Source organism: Nestor notabilis, unplaced genomic scaffold (genome assembly GCF_000696875.1).
Source record: "Nestor notabilis isolate BGI_N333 unplaced genomic scaffold, ASM69687v1 scaffold20518, whole genome shotgun sequence".
Classification (NCBI taxonomy): Eukaryota; Metazoa; Chordata; class Aves; order Psittaciformes; family Psittacidae; genus Nestor; species Nestor notabilis.
The window spans coordinates 4,593-27,709 of record NW_009940825.1 but is presented as its reverse complement, the minus strand read 5'-3'; the positions used below and the strand labels follow the sequence as shown (position 1 = coordinate 27,709).

The 23,117-nt window shown below is 37.1% G+C and overlaps 1 protein-coding gene across 1 annotated transcript; it reads left to right on the top strand.

Moving 5' to 3' along the window:
• Positions 1-22,563, top strand: LOC104410428 (sodium leak channel non-selective protein-like; the record flags this gene model as incomplete). Its single annotated transcript, XM_010020578.1, is given in 5 exon segments — positions 1-108; positions 2,266-2,448; positions 19,840-19,923; positions 21,504-21,643; positions 22,431-22,563. Coding segments are annotated over 5 exon segments (648 nt in total), but the record flags the coding sequence as incomplete, so codon positions are not given.
• Positions 22,564-23,117: the final 554 nt, after the last annotated feature.

Sequence of the window (23,117 nt, the reverse complement as noted above, 5' to 3'; positions counted from 1 at the left end):
ATGCTAAAAAGGAAGCAAAGTTCAAGGGTGGAAGCCCAACCAGTTACAGATTTTGGTCCCGATGAATCTTTGTCAGACAACGCAGATATTCTGTGGATAAACAAACCAGTAGGTATCTCTTTCTGTAGTTACTAATTTTAAGTTAAATGTGACTTGTTTTGTTGAAACAGGGCTTGACAGAAGATGCTGAAATAGATATTTGCCAGAAACAATATTGCGCTGTAATTGCTAATCTACCAGTTCATTGTTTGCAAAAAGTCCAAAACTAAATAAAAAGGGTTCTTTTGATTGTTACAGACTGATGGGGATGATCAAGCAGTGTTTGCCAACAAGTTCATCTACTGATTGGATTTTTTTTTAAACAGCCATCCTTTCAATGTCTCTTGTTCCTAACATGTTTATTGAAATTAGAAGTGAAGTTCATAAAAGGAGCTTTTGAAAAGGACGTTAAAAGGACCGTTTCATGCTAAAGTGGTAGCCAGCAGTCGGCACTTCTGGCTTTCAAATCTCGTCTTTTATATCACTTGTTACTTTTTCTGGTATCATTTAACTTACAACCTGCCCTAAGAAAGAGATAGGTGCAAAACTGTCTAGCAGCTTGAGACTGGGGAAAGCTTCATTGAGAGTGGAGTTATTAATAGAATGTGCAGTATTAAGAAAATGCCTTTACCTTCTGAATATGGTTATTATGATTAAAATATTTATTCAGCAGTCAGTGTGCATCTAGAATTCCTATATGTTGAATTATTCATGCTTTTGCAGAGAAGGCATTTTCACATTTCTCTTAAAGTAACATATACATTTTTGCTTTGTAAATGCAGAAAGTCAGATATTCTGAAACAATACGTGTTGTTGGCATTACATTCATTTGATGGAACTATCATCTCATTTGCAGTTTGGATGCCAGATTCCCTTAGCTTTGTTGCTGAGTTTTAACACATAGATAATTTACAAGACGACACCCATATATTTGTGCTAAATAATCTTAAGTGGAATGTTTGTATTGACTGCTGTAAGAAGTTCGAAGGCAAAGATATATCCTAGGTTATTTACCTGTGTTTCTCAGCATACAGTACATATTTTTTTGATGGGGTAATTCTTCTCTTGTCTCGCTGATGGACTAGTTTTTTATTTGTTAGCATGTGTAATACCAGCGGTTTACTGTGGTAGAGAACAGTTTTTGTATCTGCTATGCTGTTTGTTAATTTTTTAGTTGAGACAAGGTTTGAAACAAAACGGGTATTAAAAGGACATAAGAGATCATTCATCAGGTGCTTTCACTTCCAAATTATTAATTTGGGCTCAGAGTATGGAAACGAGCTATTCAGTTCAGGTCAAATACTACACTTAGGTGAGTGTACAGTGAGTATTAAAATAGGTGAGTGTTCTCAAATCTTTCTGATATGAAGGTTTGAGGTGGTGTAAAGTCAGATGAAAAGTTGCTATAAATACACTTCAGTAATTTTTGTTTGGAGATTTTTTTCTTGCCAAAGTGTCTTTTTTTTTTCTTCTTCTTGTCTTAATAGATATGACCTTACGAGCTGATTAATTACACTTGCTTGGCTTCAAGATGTTTCAATGGTGTTTTGATTTAAAAGAAAAAAGAATCCACCTTAAACCCCTGTATCGATATATTCTGCTTTACATTCTCCTACAGCCTTATTAATAAAGATTGTAGTGGAACTGAGAGCTACGTAGTCATAGAAATGAACTATTCTCTTACAGCAACAAAACTTGTTTGGAGAAAAAAGTGACTCCTGATGTTAAGAAGTAGCTTTCTGATTAAAAATCAGTTCATCTAAATGTGGAACTGAAATTTTCCACAGATACTTTCATTTAATGTATTCACCCAATTTACAACATTATCTAATTCCGCTTATTGTCTTATGCATAAATCTGACAAGTTGTCATTTGATAAGAAATTGGATAATAAAAGCCGTAAAGTAGAAATGATAGAATCCTAATTCTCAGTTTCCTGGCTCTTAATTCTTGGTTTCTGAGTTATACAACCTCCCAAATTAACTACTAAAATTATGTATGTATATATGTACATATATATATGTGTGTGTGTGTGTGTGTGTATGCATAAATTAAAGTCAGGAGTGCTTATTTTTGGATGAAGATCTTTAATATGTGGATCATGATGTAAAAGAAAAATGCAAATGTGCATTTACAAAAAGTAGCAGAACAAGTTATGGAGGCTTAACATTTAAGCTTTTTTTTGAACATCAAAGCAATCTCACAATGTCTTGTGTTCTTCTTCAGTGGGTTCACTCTTTACTACGAATCTGTGCCATCATCAGTGTTATTTCTGTTTGTATGAACACTCCAAAGACCTTTGAGCATTATCCTCCTCTCCAGTATGTGACATTTGCTCTCGATACTCTACTGATGTTTCTTTACACTGCAGAGATGATAGCAAAAATGCATATCCGTGGGATAGTTAAGGTAAGCATTTAAATAGTATTCTGCATGTGCTTAAGAAAGTGGTCTGAATATATGCTGGTTGTATTTGATACTTGTTTTTTAACTTTTCAGATCTTTTTGCTATGATTGTTTATAACTGCAGGCAATACCATGGCATATAAACTGAAAAGACAGATTGACAAAGATGCAGCTTTGCTGCATATTTAATCCCCCCAAAATATAATGCCAACATTTATAGTAATGGTTTCCTACTAAAAAATAGATAGTTTCATTGTGTTAATATAAACAACAAAAGGAAAAATAAGCTACATATACATTAGCAAGGGTATTTTGTAAATGTCTAGAGATCCATATATGGACTTAGGACTTTGATTTTCTTTTCAGAAGGCTGGATGTGGCGTTGTGTGGTTACTTAATTTAAATAAGAACATATGTCCTAGTGTGAGCTAAATGAGAAAGTTATATTGCGTTATTGAATTTTTCCTTAATATAAAGCATGTTGGTAAACAAATGCTTCTGTTATCATATGGTTACTGTTGTAGCTGGACTAACTTGTGTAAGTAGATATGATAATGGAGAAGGTAAAACTGCAGAATTTTTCAGTAATCATTTTTTGTAACGTTATTTTACTGATTGTTTTCAGTCTTCTATAATCTTCTATAAAAAGATACAAATTCAGCTTACATATAGAGAACCCATCTGCAGACCTTATTGAAAATACAATTACGTCACTATTGCACAGAGTAGATAATCAGTGTGTTACCTGTGCCTTTCACTCCTGAAAGGTCTAGTGACTCCATAGACATCTGAGGTTGTACTTATGTTTTCAGTTTGTTCTGAGTTTGCAGATAGCATTTTTGTTCACTATCAAACTAAGCTATTATGTCATCATACTTAACAAATATTAATAGTAAAAGTTAAAGTATCATTAATATTTAGGAAAATTAATGAAATAAGATGATTCTGAGAAAATCTTCATGTGTTGTGTAAGGCCAAAGTAGTCCTTTGTGAAGTGCTTTTTCCAGCCACTACCTGTACTCTTTTATTCAAAGATGTCCATTAAGCAGGGGGAGTGAGGACACAGGATGAAGAATGAGGAATTATTGGCCAATGGGCACATTGGAACAGCGTGGGAGTACCAAGTTACTATTACAACCAGTACAGACTTTGCAAAGAAATGAACAGATAGATATTAATGCAGGGAGAGGGAGGGATGGCCAACAGCATGGCTGTCTTACAAAGCTTGATTTCTCAGCCTTTGTGTATGGAAATACAAACTTTACTCACAGTTGACACCTAGGGGTTATGAATAAATGTTTCTGCATATATTAATGTCTTTCACTGGGTTGGTTAAATTTGTGGATATGGAATGGAATAGAATAGTTGGAAGGGACCTGCATTGATCATCTAGTGCAACTGTCTGACCACGTCAGGGCTGACCAAATGTTAAAGCATGTTGTTAAGGGTGTTGTCCAAATGCCTCTTCAACACTGACAGACCAACCCAAGTAAAATAAGGCACTGTTTAGAAACCTATTAGCATTTATTAAAAGTGTTTGTATATGAGACATCTTTATATAAGGAAATTTATTTATGAACTGTAGTCCTAATTTAAGTGCATTCACGACTTCTAGTGAACATAGGATCAATGAATGTATTGCCATATGGTTCTATTGAACTTTACCATAGATCAGTTTTTCTGTAAAAGCTTTAGGAATGGAAATGCTAATAAACTTTTGAACCATGATTAATGCAAAATTTTAGTCCAGTGAGAAACTAATTTATGGAGAAGGTAGGCACCATCCACTTAAGTCCCAATTAATAACAGTGTAAGTATAGCTGAGCTAAGAAGATTTTGAAAATGTTAAGTCATATCTAATTAACACCTTCTGAGGACAAATGAGAAATTTACTTCCTTTGATTCCCAGGGGTTTTCAGAAAAGGAAAGTAATTTCTTGAAATCCTAGCCTTTTCTCTGTGGAAAGTTTCCCTTTTCCCTGTGTAAATTAAGTGACAAAGCAACTGATACATCCAACCAGGTATTTCCTAACCCCAGAAAGTTAAGCTGAAGTGTTGCTGTGACATTGTGACATTATTTCTTATGTTTTTGTCTGAACAACTGCTGCTGTGCTAGTAACATCTATTCAAAATTTGGGCTGTCCATTTGAGTGTTGTTGCTTGTTCCATTTATGAAGACAATCAATACAGAGGACTCTTTGAGGACTCTCAGAGGGACACTGCTCATAATGATGTCCACCACCTACAAAGAAAATAGACACTGACGTGTTTAGACAAGAAGCACAAAATACAAATACTACAGAAAGCAGAAGATGACAGTATAGGGATGTAGCTACTATAGGGTCTGAGGTCCTTCTGTTTTCGAAACAGTATTTTGATATTCCTTATTATTGCTATCATATGCTATTTGCTTCTAATAGGTGTTATGATAGACTGACTCTGCTGGAAGAGTTAAAATGGATATAAATGTGCAGTGTAATGGATTATATTCAGTATAAGGCACTACTTGTGAAGAAAGTACTGAAAGGTTTGTGATATGATAATCGTATTTTAGTTTTTGGTATTGCAGGCTATTGTTCCTTGTTATGAACAAGCGAACTAATGCTAATAGTATGTCGGTCTTTACCTCAAACCTCATCTCTGAAAAATGAAACACAGGCTATAATTTTATTACTGATTGAGGTCTTTTTAAAACCAAAATTCTAGCACAATCCGTCTAGTGTTGGCTGGCTGCATTGTATGAAATGTATGTACAAACAGTAAGACAACTTGTAATAGGTTGTGAAGTTTTATATGAGATAGAGACAGAGACCAAGTCTTTGTTTCTTACTACGTATTTTTATGCTTGTATTGTAAATCTGGCCTCCGTCTGAATAGTTTGGTGACATTAAAAATTAGGTGTTAATTACTTCATCAAGCAAGTTATTCAAGGAGTTATAAGAGAAACCGTTTTGGCTTACTACTTTGATTTATGTTTAACCTATTAGGCACTTATGAGTAAATAACTTTGAATATGAATTTTGGTCATGAAAATACGCTGTAGTAAGTACAGCCATATTTTAATATTTTTAAAACTGCTGCATTCCTAGATAAGCAGGTTTTCACAGTTTCATATTTTATCTCAACCTTTCTGTGTAGATCACACATTTTAATGATTTCAAAGCATTGCAAATACTGTTCTCTGAGTAGCACATGAATTAATGGATGATGTGACTTAGCCACATCAATATTTTTGTAGGAATAGCTTATGAAGCATGTTAGCAGATGTCTACCAAATCGTGTTACAGACACATCTTAAAAAGACCTAATGTTTTAGAAATTAAAAATTGCTGTCTCTTTGAAAGTCATTGGAAAAAAATTAAAAAGATTAATGGTAAATATCGCAGACTTTCTAGTCATAAAAAAGCTGTGAAGTGTGTAAAATAAAGACAGCTATTTAATAGAATGGTGAATAAGGTTCTTTTAGCATTACCACATACATATTATTTCTTTGTCCCAGACCTAGAAACGTTAAATATAAAGTACAGCTCGACTTCAGGGGTGATTGAAAGTAAGAATAAAGGCCAGGAGACCACTTGACTTTGACTTCTTAGAAAATCAAAACACAGTATGTGGGGAAAGGCTGCATGTTGACACAAATTTTACATGAGATTTAATGACTAAAGTAGTGTGAATTTTAGGAATAGGAATGTTTTAATTGAATGAAATCAAACTTCTATTTTTAATTATTTTTGACAATAAAGCATGAGCAATAGCCATCACTGTCATGGACTTAAAAGTCTCCCACTCCTAATATGACATCCAATCTCATAATTCATTCAGTTCAGTGAATAGTTCAGTCTTGAGAGATTACTTAATTTTATTTTTTTCTCTCATGTAAGATGGAAATGTGTTAACTTAGACCATCTTCAAGGTGTAATGTTTTCCCCAGCTATACTTAGGTATGTCTGCTCAGCAGATACAGACTGACTCACAGTATCTTGAAACACAAAGCTCCACTGGTAGTAGGGTGGATGAATAATACAATGTAGTATCTCTGATTTACCAGAAGTCAGGGATATCTCTTATGTTGGTACAGCGAACATTGATGGGTTTGTTATTAACTAGCTTCTCACAGAATACATTTGCTTCTTTGGCAACCACTGTTTAATGTTCTAAGTAATACTTTATTAGGTAGCAAATACTCTGTTACTTAGAGTTTATTGGGAAATATGTAATAAGGTGATTGCCGGAATACCTGGAATGTGAAGATTTGCAGTCATTGGAAAAATCTAGGTAATGACTAACCCCTGATTCTTTAGGATCATAAAACTGAAACTTCCACATTTAGCTTGAAGTTATCTTTATTTCACTGCCTGCTACTGGTGATTTATATTTCTGTAAAGAATCTAAAAGTTTAACATGTATACAACCATAATATACTACTTCAGTTGTGTGAGTGAAATTACAGCCTTTTAAGATATATATGCAGTTTTGCTCACCACAGTACCACGCTGCATACGAGTGTATAAAATGTAATAAATTAAGTGCAGTAGTAAAACTTACTGAATTCAATTTGACACTGGTGTTTTCATGATGTCTTCAATTCAGAATTCCACTTTCTTCAGTTGCTCCTAGATTTGATTGCATGAACTTTATTTCCCAGAGTGTAAATAGAGTTCAGAGACTGGTTACAATTTCTTTCATGTCTCAAGCTCCTTGGTCAGAAAGAGCTCTGTTAAAATCATCTGCATCAAGGAAGCATTAAGTCAGTTTAAATGAAAGCAGATCAGTCTCCTTCACTGTATCTTGAGTAAGATGTAAACTGGTCTTCCACTTACATGCAGTTTATGTCTGCTGCGTAACTTATTGATTGGCATGCTTCTGAGAGCACCATGAATTAACTAATGTTTGTGTCTGTCGAAATAGTTCAGCTTGTAACCTGATTGACAAGACTCACGGTCCCTCAGTATAATAGCTCACATTTACGTGCCCACTCATATGTCATTTACAAACATGACTGTACATGCTTGACATAGGAAAGTTTCCGAAATGTTCTCCTCATTGAAAAAAGGGGTTGAGTTTGAATTAAAAAAATAGCTGTCAAGCCTAAGTTATGTGATATTAGATAAGCATCAGACTTCTGAGAGAAGACAGGAGCGTAACTTGTGGCGCAAGGACTTTACATTTCTTTTAATCAGTGTGATGCAAAAAATACCTTCTGCTTCCTAATAAGATGTCTTCTGAAGGTTATCTCACATTGGTATGAACAAGGTAAGGATACCTTACTTTAAAGGTGTGTTTATTGGAAATTTTTACTTTCAGCCTTTGTGTTAGGAGATGGAATAAGGAGATAAGGAAATATTCCTGCTAAATTGCTGGTATTAGACGCAATTGCACTTGTGGAATTCTGTATAATAAAATAACCAAGGAGAAAGATATGCCAAAATCTGAGAAATTTTCAGGAAAATTTGTCTGTGATATGAAAGAATTAACATCACCTACATTAAAAAGAAGGAAGTAACAGATGTCTCGTGAAATTTCAGACTTTATGGAATTGGAGATAAATGGATATTGTTTCACTCCATGGACACTGCGAGGGTGCATGAATTTATTTTCATTATACCACATCCTTGTTGCAGCTTCTAATCACAGTCATGATGGTATTAGAAAACCTGTTGAAATCATGTTGCAAAAAGGAGGCATGGTTTATCCTTTTCTTCAGCTAAAGACTAACACAGCAAAATAAGAAGGTGGGAGAGGTCTCTCTCCTGTCTGTTAAAAAAAGCCTATTTGACACTTATTTTAGTATCATCATCTGAAAATTAGAAATTTTTTTATATAGCTCAAGTAGTGCACTGAGTTTAATAGAAATGTTTTTCTTTTCACTGTGCAGTTGTGACACATGTCAGCTAACAAAGGAGATTATTGAAAGTCAGAAGTAATGGCCCTTGACATTTCCCCCATTGTTAAATCAATTACATTCCCAGCAAAACGTTTGTGCCAACTGAAGTAGTTGTGAGTGGATTTGTCAGACTTTATTTCAGCAGCACTGAGCACTACTCACTGACTTCAGTACTCCTTGCAAGGGGCTGAAGTGAATGGTTGCACCGTTAGCTTTCAGCACTCTCCGTGAATTCATGCAGGAACTGAAACAAAGCTTAATCTTCTGCCAGTGCAGTCGCAGATAGATGGAAGCCATTTCCTTTACTTCTGCCTAGTACTAAAGGCCATATTACCGAGTTAACTGAAATCAGTGCCTTTCAGTTTGTCAGGTGTTCCCAGGCAGCATTTGCCCTGTGCAGAGAGCACATTTTCCTCTTTTTTCTGATAGTAGTTGCTATCTGCTCATGAGATGAGGATAGAGGACAGAGCAGGCTGGAGCCTTACCTCAGCCGTGTGTGCTTAACTCTCTTCATTCGATTCTCTGCCAAAATAAGGAACTTTCCACCTGTTGTGCAAGCACCGTGAGGTGGAGATAGGCGTTTTATGCTGTAATGAAAAGCTCAGGTTGCCGTGATCTAAACTGGGGTCTACAACTGTTAGCAGTGGCAGTAGCTGACATCCATTTGTGTATTCTGCCACTTTTTATCTTCGCTTGCATGAAATAGACTTTTGGTCTTAAAATGCAAACACTTTTAGTAGCATTCATGGACACTAATTTGAGGGTCTGCAATTGTCTGTAATTGCTATTTTGTGTCTAAAGTAGGCTTTTCCAAAAGGTAATTTATCTGGCCTGTTTCTGTCCATTGACTGAAAGGGAAACTTAAAGTACCTAGGCTGACATCTAACCTTTAGGTATCTCACAGTCAGCAATTACTCTGACTCATTATTATAGATTTTTTGTCAATGGACGCTATAGAAAGTAACCTGATAATTGTATGCCAGCTTATTCTTTAACATGTCAATTAAATCATTTATGCTTAAATGAGTTTCTTCTGTAATCATCCTAGTTTGTCCTGAGTTATGGATTACAGAACTGTTGTTTACAGTACCTTATTACAAATAGCTGTTTTGCCTTCTTTTCAGTATTTTTAATATTGAACATTCCACTTTCATCTACAAGAATGGAGAAATTATGAGTTTAATCCTTCAGATGATTGATGGAAATATTAATTGAATTGCAGTGAAACACTGTTAGCTGGCTCACCAGCTTTTAGTATCTTTGTCAGGGGAGTTTCTGCTATGTTACAGACTGAAAACGGAAGGTGGAAATTTGGAAACTACTGTGCTCTGTGACTTTAGATATGCTGTATACCCATGGTGTGTAAATGAGTTAAGGATCAGGAAGCTGTGTTGATTTCAAAGGTCTGGTAATAAAACAGAATATGCGGCTCGTGTCCTCCTATGTCAGCATGCTCTAATGTGCTCGGCATGGCTGGTAGTGAAAGCTTAGTCTCGGGATGTGCAAGTCACAAACAGGAATGAGAACCTAGACCTTGAGGCCCGGCATAACCAGTGGAATCAGTGGCAGGGATGAGAAAGTCATGAGATGCTTCGGCTAAACAGAGTGTAATTATGTGGAAGGAAAAAGTAAAAAGAGAAAACTACTTACATGTGATAGTAAAAAGCTCACAGAGCAAACACGAAAAAAGGCCCAGTTACAATTTCAGTTTCCCCTTTGACTCTACTTCTTGGGATTATAAAATAAAAATTATTTTACATATCTATAAAAAAACATAATTCTTTAGTATCTATAATGCTGTTGGAAGCCTAGATCTGCAGTGCAGGTCCCATGCTGTTCTGTGTTGGCAAAAAGTATTTTATTTCAAATCGTCTTAAAATTTAACCTCAAAAATACTGTAGTATTTTTATGTTAGCAGCTGTGATTGTCTTAAAAATTATTTCATAGCAAACACCATTAATATCCATTATTTGAATAAGACATTCAGTCTACAGAAGTTGATTCTTCTGTCTCACCTTTTTCCTGTGTTTGTCTGTTGCTGTTTTGCTAAGCGCATACGTCCATCACAAGGACATCTGTTCCCAGCCTCCTGGAATCGTGTTGCTAGTGAAGTGCTCCTATGCTGCTTTCAGTCACAGGAAATTAAAAAAAATTAAAACTGATTATCATGAGGAAAACAAATACGAAGTTGCCTGCAGCACAGTGCTGCCTGTGGGCCAGAGGAGGTTAGAGACCATGGCACTAGAATATACGCACCTGTTTCTATGGTTACTTGTGCCTGGTTTTGTTGGAGAATTTATTACAGGAAACTAATGACTCATATTACACAGTGGGGCTTTTTGCACCATTTTTGCATTAAAGTATTAGAAAATCAAAGGCATTTTAGTTACTTGGTGGACTTTCATAGGCAGTATTTCTAAAAGAAAAATGATAATTTTTCTAACCAGTCAGTGGGTCATGGAAATTTTCAGTGAAAAATTATTTTTGGACATGGACTGAAGTATGTGTCCATATAAGACTTAGTGACTTACCATGATGATCAAAATCTAACTTTAAAGATACCAAGAAAAAAAATATGTGGCATACTGACTTTCATAATGAATTCATAATTTTCTCTTTTCAATATACAGACCGCTTAGATGAAGAAAACTTTTTGATGTTTTTTTTTTTCCCTTTCTAATAGTACTTTCAAGGACTACTTTACAGTTTTTCTTCATGTAAACAGCTATTGTTGAGAGATATTTTTAATGAATTGCTTCATGTCAGGGTAAAATGACACATAATGGGATAGCAGTGAAATCAAAATGTTGGATAACATGTATTCAGATAGGAAGAGAGGGAACTTCATCCCTAATGTGCCTTTTTTGTGTTGAAACTTGCATTTTCGGGGAAGTCTGCTGTAATTAAACAACATTGATATTTCATTTTGTTTTGATTGTTTTATTATATTACATTATTTTATTTTATTTTATTGTATTTTATTTTGTTTTATTTTATGCCCATGTTGTCTTCTCTCTTAATTTGAGAAAATAAAACAAGACATCAAGATGAAAAATCCTACTGACATCCAAATCCCTGTGAATGGGAATAAAAACATTTCTATGCAGCCGTATTTTCATGAAAATGACAAAATTTGTGTGGGATTTTTAAGGCAGTAGGCTGAATACAAAATTTCATTTCAGAGTATTGTGTTCTCCATCACTAATATAAATACTGCTTTCTTACAGCTATAGTAAGATTGTTGATTCAATAATCTTTTCCTGCTTATTTCCTGGTATCTTTAGTATAAAGTGGATTCTCCAGCTTTTAATAATTCTAATTGCCAAATGATAAAATCCTCTTTCTGAAAAGTGCCACCTTCTTATCTATTCCAGCTTTCACCATTGTGGCTTTTTTCTGTTGAAAGAGAGCTGTGACTGACAATCATAAATCTGAGTTTTGTCATGTTAGATGAAACTGTTTGCTTGTCAAATCTCCCTTTTCAGTCTCCAGGAAATATTTGATGCCTTGGGGTGAAAGCTTTCACCTTGAAACATTTGCATCCAGATCTTCCCATTGCATCCCCCGTAAACACTGGAGCTGGGGGAGAGCAGATACTGCTGGATGAAGCACAGCAGTGTTTAACACACATAACCTCAAGGCTGGAGTACTTCCAAACATGAGCAGATGTCCATGCATGTAGAACTAGATGGAGAACTGGAGAGCTGGAGTCTACTCCAAGGAGCTGTCACCTTGAGGAGGCTGGCTTGGATTGCACACAACCAGGGAAAAGTCTGGGTTGGAAAGGACCTGTGGAGGTGGTCTGGACCGACCTCTTACTCAAAGCAGGGCCTTAATTTGGTTATCCAGGGCCCTATCAAGCTGAGTCTTGAGTATTTCCATCAAGGGAGATGCTAGCACTTCTCTGGGCAGCGTGTCCTAGTGTTTAACTGTTCTCACGGTGAAGATGTTTTTTCCCCCATGCTTCGTGGAAACAGTGAGTGCTCTTCCAGGTAGGGGAATCCTATTAATCCTCCTCCTGATTATCCATTTTTAGATTTGCTGAACCCTTAAACATCCAAGGGAGCCAAGTTAGCTAGTAAGGCATTACTTACGGCACTGAATACAGATGGCTAATGAGCAGATGGAGAGGGAAATGAAATTGAGGCTTTCAGTAGTAACCCATAAAATCTCTCTGCAGGGCATGCTGGCACCCAACTGCAGCAGTAAAGCGGTGTATCGAGAAAGCGGCAGTGTAATACATCAGCAAAGCTCCCTTCCCTACATGCCCTGTAGCCATACCTACTGTTGGGTATTGATAAGAAGGTACTGGCATCTGTCCTCTATTGACTATATAATAAGGCTGCTCCTGGCAGCTCTGGAGAGTGGACAATCTGAATTACTTGCCACTCAGCTGAACTGAGATGCTGTACAGTGATTTGGCTGTCATGGGAAGTGTGTTTAGGCATTCCTTTCCGTTGTTTTGTGGACGTGGTCATTCCCTTTGAGACTTTTTGTGCTTGAGGGAGGGAGTGTTGTGTAATGTTTTCGTGTTTGTTTCTGGTTTGTTTTTAAGTTTTCTTTAAGTTTTAGTTTTAATCACTGTTTTTAAACTCCTCCCATTCCCCACCCATTCCCATTATTTTACAACAAACACTGCTACAGGATTTTTAGCAAGTAAAAATTGCAGCATGGGGCTGCACACTGCTGGGTCCCAGGTGGGGTGCTGGAGCATATCCAGACAAGGGCAATGAAGCCGGTGAAGGGTCTGGAGCATGAGTCTGATGAGGAACAGCTGAGGGAACTGGGGTTGTTTAGTCTGGAGAAGAGAAGGCTCAAGGGGGGACCTTATCACCCTCTACAACTACCTGAAAAGAGGTTATAGTAAGGCGGATGTTGGTCTCTTCTCTCAAGTAACAAGGGATAGGACAACAGGAAATGGCCTCAAGTTACACCAGGGGGGTGGGGGTGGGGAGATAGGAGGGGAGAAGGAGGACTGTAGATTGGATAGTAGGAAAAACTTCATCCCTGAAAGGGTTGTTAAGCATTGGAACAGGCTGCCCATGGAAATGGTGGAGTCACCACTTGTAAATGTGGTGCTTGGGGACATGGTTTAGTGGTAGACTTGGCAATGAGAGGTTAACGTTGGACTTGATGACCTTAAAGGTCTTTTCCAACCTAAATGGTTTTATGAAAATGATCCTTGTTTGTTTGAAAGTCTTGATTCTTACTTCATGGCCAGGTTTGTTTCTTCCTTTAGGCTTTTTGGTGTGGGGTTTGTTTTTGTTTGTTCATTTTTTTCCCTCCTGTTGGAAACAGCAAATGAGATGGTGAATACTGCAAAAACCTCCTATTACAATGGGAAACATGAAATACGAAGTTTGGTGAAGTTAATTACATAAATTAAAAATCTAGTGTGCCTTGAAAACACATTTGAGACTGTTCTTTAATGAATGAAATAGTCTTCCATCTTCATTGATAATTCCTAAAATAAACAGAAAATCTCAACAAATTCTCTTAAAATTTATATATTTTTGTTATTGGAAATGATGAAGTAGTGGTTTTGTAGAGATCGTAACTTTTTTGTAATGATAGACTGGAACTGTGTGTTGTGTGTCTGTAGCACGCATGACATCACCCTCTAATTCAGAGGACCAAGAAGAGCTGTGTTTCATTTTTTTTAACATATAAATAGAGTTACTTTGTTTTCCATACAGTAACATCAAGTGATTTTTCCTATTTTTTTTCTAGCATAAATACAAGATTACTAGAAACACTACATTGAAGGTTATGACCAAGATAAATTATGCACTAGGTGACGTGTTACTTGGAAGCATCTGATGATGGAGCAGTTCAGTGCAATACATGAGTAGTTGCAAATTGAACTTGTTTAACTCGGTGATGCTAAAGTGAGATAACACCCACTGTAACCCACACAGCAATTCTATTGACTGTTACAAATCAATTGCTGTTATGTGAATATATTTTAAGTAACTTCTTTAACTATGAATGAAGACACTGGATGAGAAAATAAGATACACAGAAATGAGGTGCTGTATGTGGTGTCCCCCCCTTACTCTTCTTGTCTCTGAAATACTGACTTTAAAAAAAAAAATAAAAAATAGTTGTTTCAATTTGAAGTGATGCTATCACTGTTGCAGAGGGCTAACTTGGAGGTGACCACACATTTTAAATTATGCCAGTTTTTCTTTCGTTATTAACATAGTCTTAGCTAAGCAATCCACAATTTCCTTAGTTTCCTGCATGGATCATCATTTTATAGCTACAGAAGTACTTTCAATTAAAAGATAGCTAGTATATGATGCTTGAGCCATGGGTTGAGTATATGGCTGTGAGCCATAAAAGATGGGTCAGACTTAAACAGGGGAGGTGCAGGCTAGATCTGAAGAATAAAGTTCTTCACTATGATGTGGTGAGGCACTGGCACAGGTTGCCCAGGGAAGCTGTTGATGTCCCATCCCTGGCAGTGTTCACGGCCGGGTTGGATGGGGCTTTGAGCAACCTGGTCTAGTGGAAGGTGTACCTGCCCATGGCAGGGGGTTGGAACTAGATGATCTTAATGTCCTTTCCAACCAACCCATTCTAGGATTGTTTTTTAGTGTTTGTTTTGTGTCACACAGAGTAAAAGATGGACTTTTGTAGTAGGTAGTGTGGTTGAGAGTTGTCTGTTGGTCTGAGGTCCTGCTTCAACCAGTACCCAAATAAGCTAAGAAATTTCAAATCTCAGAAGGAGGAAGAAAGGGACTAATGTTTGACGCATGAGCACATTTGAGAAATATTTTTGTTTTGGGGGAATGGAAGAGGAGAATTCAGAACAGAAGTCAGAGGCAGCTTTTCTTCTTGATTAGGCTGTATCTCTTCATTCTCTTTTCTGCGTAAGGAAAATGTTGACAGTATTTGACAGTTGAGGGCTGGGTTATCCACATCATTCTGCTACTGAACAGACCTGTAAACTGCAGGGTTTTAAGGAAATAGGGAAGGTTTAAAGTTGAGCCAGAAACATACATGTAGGTGTGACTAGGTAGAAGATACATAGCCTGTTATCATGTATGTATATATTTATCTGTATTTGCAGGGGGAGAAAGAGGTTAGGCAATCCCTTGAGCTCTGATTTCATTTTCTGTCCCACTCCCACCTGTGTGCCCTGTGGTGTTTGTGTGGAGAAAGGGAATGGGGGGAGAGAGGGTGGGTCTTGTTTCGCTGACTCAGCTGTGCCCTCTTCTAGTTTGTTCTTTTTATGTTATAATAAGCATAGCATAGGGGGAAAAAATTATACTCCCGAATTCTGATTCCCTCTATTCCCTCTGTTTCCTCCTGTGCATTTATGCTGCTCCAAAAATGCCAGTAAATGTCAGCCTCCACCCCTAAATGCTTATTTGTAGTGCTACGGAAAGGAGCCCACAGGGTGATCTGAAAAATTTGCTGGAGTTGTTGATGGGCATTATCTACCAAACCACATGCAGCGTCCAGCGACCATGATAGAACAGCAAAGTAGCTGGTACTGAACTTGCTGATCTCCTCATGTTTGTACCGTCTTTCAGCTATCCTGTTTGTCAGAGACTGTGAGGAAAAGTGGGAGACTAAGGTTTTCCTAATGACAGACCCAAGACTCTGGGACTCCTTTCCAGAGCAGATGATGATAAATTTAATTGCTCAGGGCAAATGTCATATCACTTCTTTTGTTCAGTTTTTCCACAGAGGCATGTAGAAAGAGGTGAGAGGGAAGAATTCAGGGAACAGGTTATAGTCAGAGGTGAGAGGGAAGAATTCAGGGAACAGGTTATAGTCAGAGATGAGAGAGAAAAAGAGATTCCTGAAGGCAAGCAGGGAGGTGGAGTAGGCTTTCCACTTGCAGGGATATTTGCTGTTCATTCTGAGTGTTCCTGAGATGTTGAGAGATAAGCAGGGCAGAAATGACCTAAGAGGTGACTGTGCTGTCATCCAGCTAAGATGCCTACCTTAATAATGAGATACTGAAATTGCCTAACAAATTTAGTAGACATAATCAATCTTCTAGCAGATTGCTTTATGCAATTCAGATGTTGATTTTGTAGAGTATTTTGCTTTCAGCAATGTTGATAAAGGAATGTACTTTTATTAAAAAATTTAATCTGGCTTGTCTTCCATTCTAATGTAACTGTAATGTAACAGTAATGGCTCTCATGGAGTGACTACCTCAGGCATTATTACTTCTGCCTGTGGTTCTGTCTGTATTTTGTATTGGATCACATTTCCAGTTAGGTCTTACGAAATTGTTTTTTTCTGTGAACTTGTGTAATGACTATTTAGAGCACCTAATACTGGCAATTGGCGTTTTATCTTTAATGTGCTGGTTACACTTGAGAAAATGTATCTTTGGGAATCTCAGTGCTGTTATCGGAGTACCAGTATTGCATGTCAAAATGAAAATGAAGAAATGAGCTAATACATTGTACCCAGTTAATGTAATGGTACTAAAATTAGGCAAAACCTAGTGAAATAAGCTGAATGTAGGGAGAAAGGAGGAGATTTATTCATTGGTCCTGTATTTGAATAGACAAAGAAACATTAAGTGTTTATGCTGAACTTGAAGTATTCTTCCTTAGTTATGACAACATTGCCATAGAAAATTAAGTTAATTTATGAGGCAGAGAATATTTTAATTACAGACTGTTATGTCAAGCTTGTCTGTTCTTCTGAGATATCAAATTTCCGATTAATCCAGATTAGCATCTCCTAAGAGCAAGGCAGACTTCTGGTCCTTTCCACATGTGTGATTTACCAAGAAAGCCGTTTCCATCATTGTGTACTAACAGTGATGCTCACCTGCTATAAATAAAAAAAAGACAGAAGCGTATTAGGAAAAGCTGTCTGTGGAGACTAGGAAGGGTATTACAAAACAGTGAATAGTTCTCTAATTAACAAAGAAAAGATTGATCCATCTAACAGCTAAGCAGTGTTGCTGTGTTGGACTTCAATAGCTGTTAGTTAGCTAGTCCAGTGAGTTCAAGTAGTGCCCCTTAGACTGCCTGGGATAGGCATTAAGTGAGGGTGCAGAAGCCTTCCAAAGGCTGTTCCAAGCCTGCAGTCGTGGACCGTGTAAGTAGACTGGCACCCACTGCTCTGTCACAAGCAAATGATTTTGTTGTCTAGATAGTAAGTCATGTTGCTGGAGAAGTTTTCAGGTCTTGCTGTGTGCATTAAAGAATCCACTGTCTACTGTAGGCAGTAGGGAGTCAGCAACTTCTTTAATGACGTTAAGAGGTTTGGATTAGTCTCAGCATGAGATTTCTAGTCTGCAGTACTAACCCTTCATCTTTTTCAAATGTTTAGATCACGTTTCAAAGACTTAAAACCATAATGTAAATGGTCTGGGATAGTGCATTCACAAAAAAATGCTGAAACAAAACTCATCAGTAATTCTCAAATTTCAGCAGATGTGATGAAAAAAGGATGAGAGATTAACATTGTTGCAATTCATTAGGTATTTAGCTGGTTTAGGTAAGATGTCACCAGATGTATTTAAATTTCATGTATCTGTATTTCTTTTCAAGTCTAACAAAGGCTGCCATTGACCATGAGTCTGGAATTTCAGCCCAAGGCTTTTTCCAAATGTGAATGAAACTCAGTTCATTGCTGTCAATATTGAGTTCTAGCCTGTGTTTAGTCAGAATTAGATTTTAAATGGAAGTAGCACTAGATGTCAATATCAAGGTTCATACTAAAAAGCGTATTCTGATTTTTGGTGCATTAAGCAGCATGTGATCCTGCCTTAAAATTGCTTCCCACAGTAAATAACATCTCATATGCCAATACACAGTATAAATGCATTAAAGATACCCCACCATATCTCTACTGCCAGCCAAATAACAGACGTGAAAAGGATTTGCTCCCTACATGCAAAGCACAAAGGGCCAGAGCGTTCCCTAAAATGAGTAGTTTTTACAGATGTAATTCAGGTGCCCTAAGTTTCTGTGAGTGATCCACTGGAAGCCTCCCTGACCAGGAGCATATAGCTGTGGAAGCTGGCCTGATGTGACTATGAGAGAAGTGAGGTGGTGGAGCTGCTTGACTGGTGAGAGCACTGAAAAGGGTCATGACATCTTCCTTTGTAAGGAGAAAACAGCCGAGCTGCTTCAATCATGCCACACCTATTGTGGAGAGAAAAAGCAATTTCTAAAAAAAGATTTGGCTTTTAGTGAGTACTTGACAGGTTATTCAGAGAAGGGTGAATACAGGAATTCCTGCACAAGTTCATGCTCAGATCTGTACAGCACAACCCAGGGAAAACTTCTTGCTTTAGACAAAGGGTGCTTGAGAGAAGAAAAGTAAGTTTCGAAGGCTTCTTCAGCAACAGAAAGCCCAATCACCAGCTTTGTTCAGAGCCACAATTGAAGGACTCAAGTTGCATGTTGATACAAATCTCATACAAGATTTGTTCAGAAAGAGGAAAGAGAGGGAGATGAGTGAGGGTGAGAGGTAGGGTGCTGGTAGCAGATCTGTTCAGGTAAGCAGCGTGTATCTATCTGCTTCAAGGTTACTGACCATAACCACTGAAACAACTGTGTTTGTTCAGGCTTGAGTACTGATTAGCTCAGACTTTACTTAGGGAACTAAGTGCTTTCTTCAGGAAGGATGGGTTAAAAATATGAAGTAAAAGTTCCTGCTCTGTTGTTTCGCTGATCTGCAGTCTTCTTGGTCTTAATTCTTGGATTGAGAACTTTAATATCCTTACACGTTACAAGATCCTCTGTCTGAAAATAATATTGAAGTTCTCTGTCCTTTATTTCTGAGTTGAAAATCACTTACTGTATTTTCATGATGTCCTTACTTTGTCTACTTCTGCCTGAAAGAATTTTTGCAACTGAAATAAAGCTTTTTTTTTAAAAAAAAACCCCACCATATTTTGTCTCTATTTACACAATATATCTTGCTGTCACCTACTGCAGGGAATGATAAATCAATTTTAGGATAGTATATGTCATTGAAAATATTAGATGAAAACAAAACATCTTGTCTGTGCTTTTAGAATCAATGAAAATGCTGAGACATGTGAAAACAAGTACAGGTTGACTGAAATAACTATCACTGAGATAAGAAACAATGTGTATCAAGCCAGGAATTGCTTAGCAGGCCAAAGTCTCATAATGTTTTTAAGGTTCTTGAGATGCAAGAAGAATTTTTTCCCCAAAGTGGATGTCAAACACTGTAGTTTGTATCTCACAGAATACTAAACTAAGAAAAGGAACCGGAGAATGTTTAAGGTAGGGGAGGATATGTTCAATCTGTTGGGAGAAAACCTCATTGAGAAAGGGGTGTTTATGTGCCCTGAGATACACTTCCACACAGAAGATGTGTTTATACGTTTCCAGCATATTGTAGTCCAGATACTAGGCTTTTGGAGTCTTTCAAAAATGGCATTTTAAATGTGGTATAAAGACAACTTTTCCTTTTTCCAAGAACTTTTGTTTATGATATTTGTAAATCCTGACAGTAAACAATTAATCTCTTAGCTTTTTCTCTGTCTTGTAGGGTGATAGCTCCTATGTAAAGGATCGTTGGTGTGTGTTTGATGGATTCATGGTCTTTTGTCTTTGGGTGTCACTGGTTTTACAGGTAATTATTCACTAGTCTTTTTCAATGAGTAGTTCTTTAATTGTGAAAAATAGATGGTGCAACCAAGTGATTACGAGTTGCAGAAGTATAGCTTCTGCAGTACATGGGTCAAATTGTTTTAAAAAAACTGTGCTGAATTCAATGGCTCCATAATTGCACATTGCAGTATATCTACATTAGAGGTAAAATTTATCTTGATTGATTTTTCTTACTGAGACGTTAAACATTAAGCTGAAGCTTGTTACCATAAACTCTCTGCATAGTCAAAAGGAGAGAGAAGGGTCTTCAGAGAGCCATTTATCTCTCAGCTCCATATGAAAGACCTTCCACTGAGTCCTAGCTTAGGCAATCAAAGAGAGAATGATTGCTGTGTTAGATATTTGCCATGCTGTTGGCATATTGATACGGTGAGCGGAGGGGTTTCATGGAATATGGTCCTTTTCATGGAATATGGACCTTTTCCAAAAGTCAAGTTAAAGCACAATGGAAAAAATAATAATTAATACATTTGGAAATAATTTGATACATTTTCATAAAGAAGAGAACTTGGATATGTTGCAGAAATGTGTAGACTGTTAAAGTAGACGTCAAATCGTGTCCTGCAAACCAGTCAGTCTTTACCAATAGCCAGTGTTTTGGGTAAGAACAGATTGAAGACTCTGAGACTGGGCTTGCGATAGTGTAAGGATTGTAAAAGTTCTGTAGTGATTGCCGTTAGGCATAACTTATCCACTTCTGACAAACTTAAGACACATAATTTTCTACTTTAAACACAGGGGAAACTTTGGTACATCACGTACACATGCAGAGTGACAGTTGATCATTACAGATAAGCACTGTCAGATGTGCCAGGTTCCCCCTCCATTTTCTTAGTACTTTGAAGAAATGTTAAATTAAGTAGTTATTGTCAGAGAGTGAGAGACAGGGATTAAAAACAAGACATTTTTGCCCAATCATTGAGCTTAATAGTCTTCATGGAGTGCTTAACCTGTCAGTGTATTAAGGAGATGGTTTCCTGTGCTGTGGCTTGGCTGAAATTCGTGTTGTAAATGGAGTGTAGGAGAAGAACACGTTCAGTTTTCTCACACACTTGGAATTAAATGGAGAATTTATAAGCATATTGCAGCTCATAAGGTGAGCTATGTATATATGTACGTGTACTTTTATATTGTAGTAAAACCTTAGTGGTGTGCAACGCAAGCAGATACTGATTTCCATATTTAGAAATGTGAATTATTCACTTTTATCAAGGTTGTGGGAAACTCATGGGGTAGGAATAGCACAATATCAGGCAGATGACACAACCTTCCACAGTCATCTTGAGTTGTTTGAGACAGAAGCATTATGAACATAGGCAGAGTATAGTTTTGGAGTTTCACTGGGATAACTTAGAAATGCATTAAAAGATTCATTAAGTCTTTTAAGAAAACATGGTTAACATGAACCATAAAATAAACCAAAAGAAGTTTGAGAATGAAAATAAAAATCATGTATAGTGTTCGTAGTTGCAAAAGTTCTGTAAATGAATACAGGAAAAGCACAGGATCATCCAGAAAAACTCCCAATTCTTTTGTTTATAGGTGTTTGAAATTGCTGAAATAGTTGACCAGATGTCACCATGGGGCATGTTACGGATTCCACGACCACTTATTATGATTCGAGCATTCCGGATATATTTCCGTTTTGAGCTGCCAAGAACTAGGATAACAAATATCTTGAAGTAAGTAAGGCTCTTACCTGAATAACACCAGAGGAAATTTCAGTTTTAACTTAGAAGACTGACTGTGTAGCTTAGAAAATGATCTTTCATGCTTAGTGGGTGTATTCTTCCTGAGTTTTAGTTCTGGCCAAAAAATTCTTGCTGTTTCCCTGTTTAAGGAATCATCAAGTTTCCTAGAAAATGATCAAATATTTAAAGAAATCCTAAAGCTTGTTGCTAATAACTGTAGCCAGCAATTTTCAACCAACGGCAGTGAGTTCTGTTCCATTAATATGGACACTGAGTAATCAAGGTGAACAGTCCTAGTAGGGTAAATAAAGTACATGAGCATGTGCCCTGACCATTAGAGTTACGAGTGCACATTTATTGGTATATGTACGGAGGTGCTTACATGCAAACAAATACACCTGAGTATGTTCGGTACAGCATGTAACAGCAAAAGCCATGTAATGATAATATGAAAGGTTTTTGGTCTATATTTGGTATCAACTTCATCATTGCATTTTGTCTGTAGAAGTCATTAGATGCTGTTTTACAAAAGCTAGATTTATGCATTTTTTGTGGGTTTTCTTTTTCCTTCCACCCTTTTCAGTTTATAGCTGATTTAATTACCTTAACTTATGGGTTTAGAAAAAAATCGTGACTCCCCTTTCTATCTCTGCACAGAGTTAAGAGGACAGGTTTAAGGACAAATTTTCTCTGTATGAGCATGTTATGTATTCTGGAGCTTTTCAGAGGAGGCTTCATGTTGCCTGTGCATTCAGTGTCATGTTTATCTTTTTGCCAGGCGTTCTGGAGAGCAAATCTGGAGTGTTTCAATTTTCCTTCTGTTCTTTCTTCTCCTGTATGGGATCCTGGGAGTGCAGATGTTTGGAACTTTTACATACCATTGTGTGACCGATGACACGCAGCCAGGGTGAGTTAGCCTGTGCAGGCATGACATGGGGCTGTTCTTTCATTGCATATGTATAACTGTAGTCAGTGGGTTAAAATGGACTTAGTAGATTAAAAGTAGTCTGTAAAATTGCCCTAGATAAACTGGGGAAACAAAAACATTAGGAATTACAAAAAGTACAAATTTTGACTGCAACAGAGAGATTATGAATTGTGGCATTTAGCTGCAATCTGAGTTAAGGGGTGAGTGACTGTGTATATGTGTGTGTTGGGAGGGAGAAGGCAGGAGAGCAGATGAGGCTTTAAGAGGAATATTGCCACTTGTGGCTGATTCAGGACACTGATGATTCATCAGCTTTCCTCCTATTCTCCTGTCTTTTCCCAGCAAGTCTGGGTGTGGCACCACACCTAAAGTGCAGGGCAGAACTATCCGTAGAATCTCATGCCCCTTCTGAATTAAGAGGTTGGTGGGACCTGATGCTCAGATTTAAAGAGCCTTTTTACCCAGTCTTTGGAAAATACTTGATTAATATTTTACACCAGTGATGAAGTATACATAGAATCATAGAATGGTTTGGAT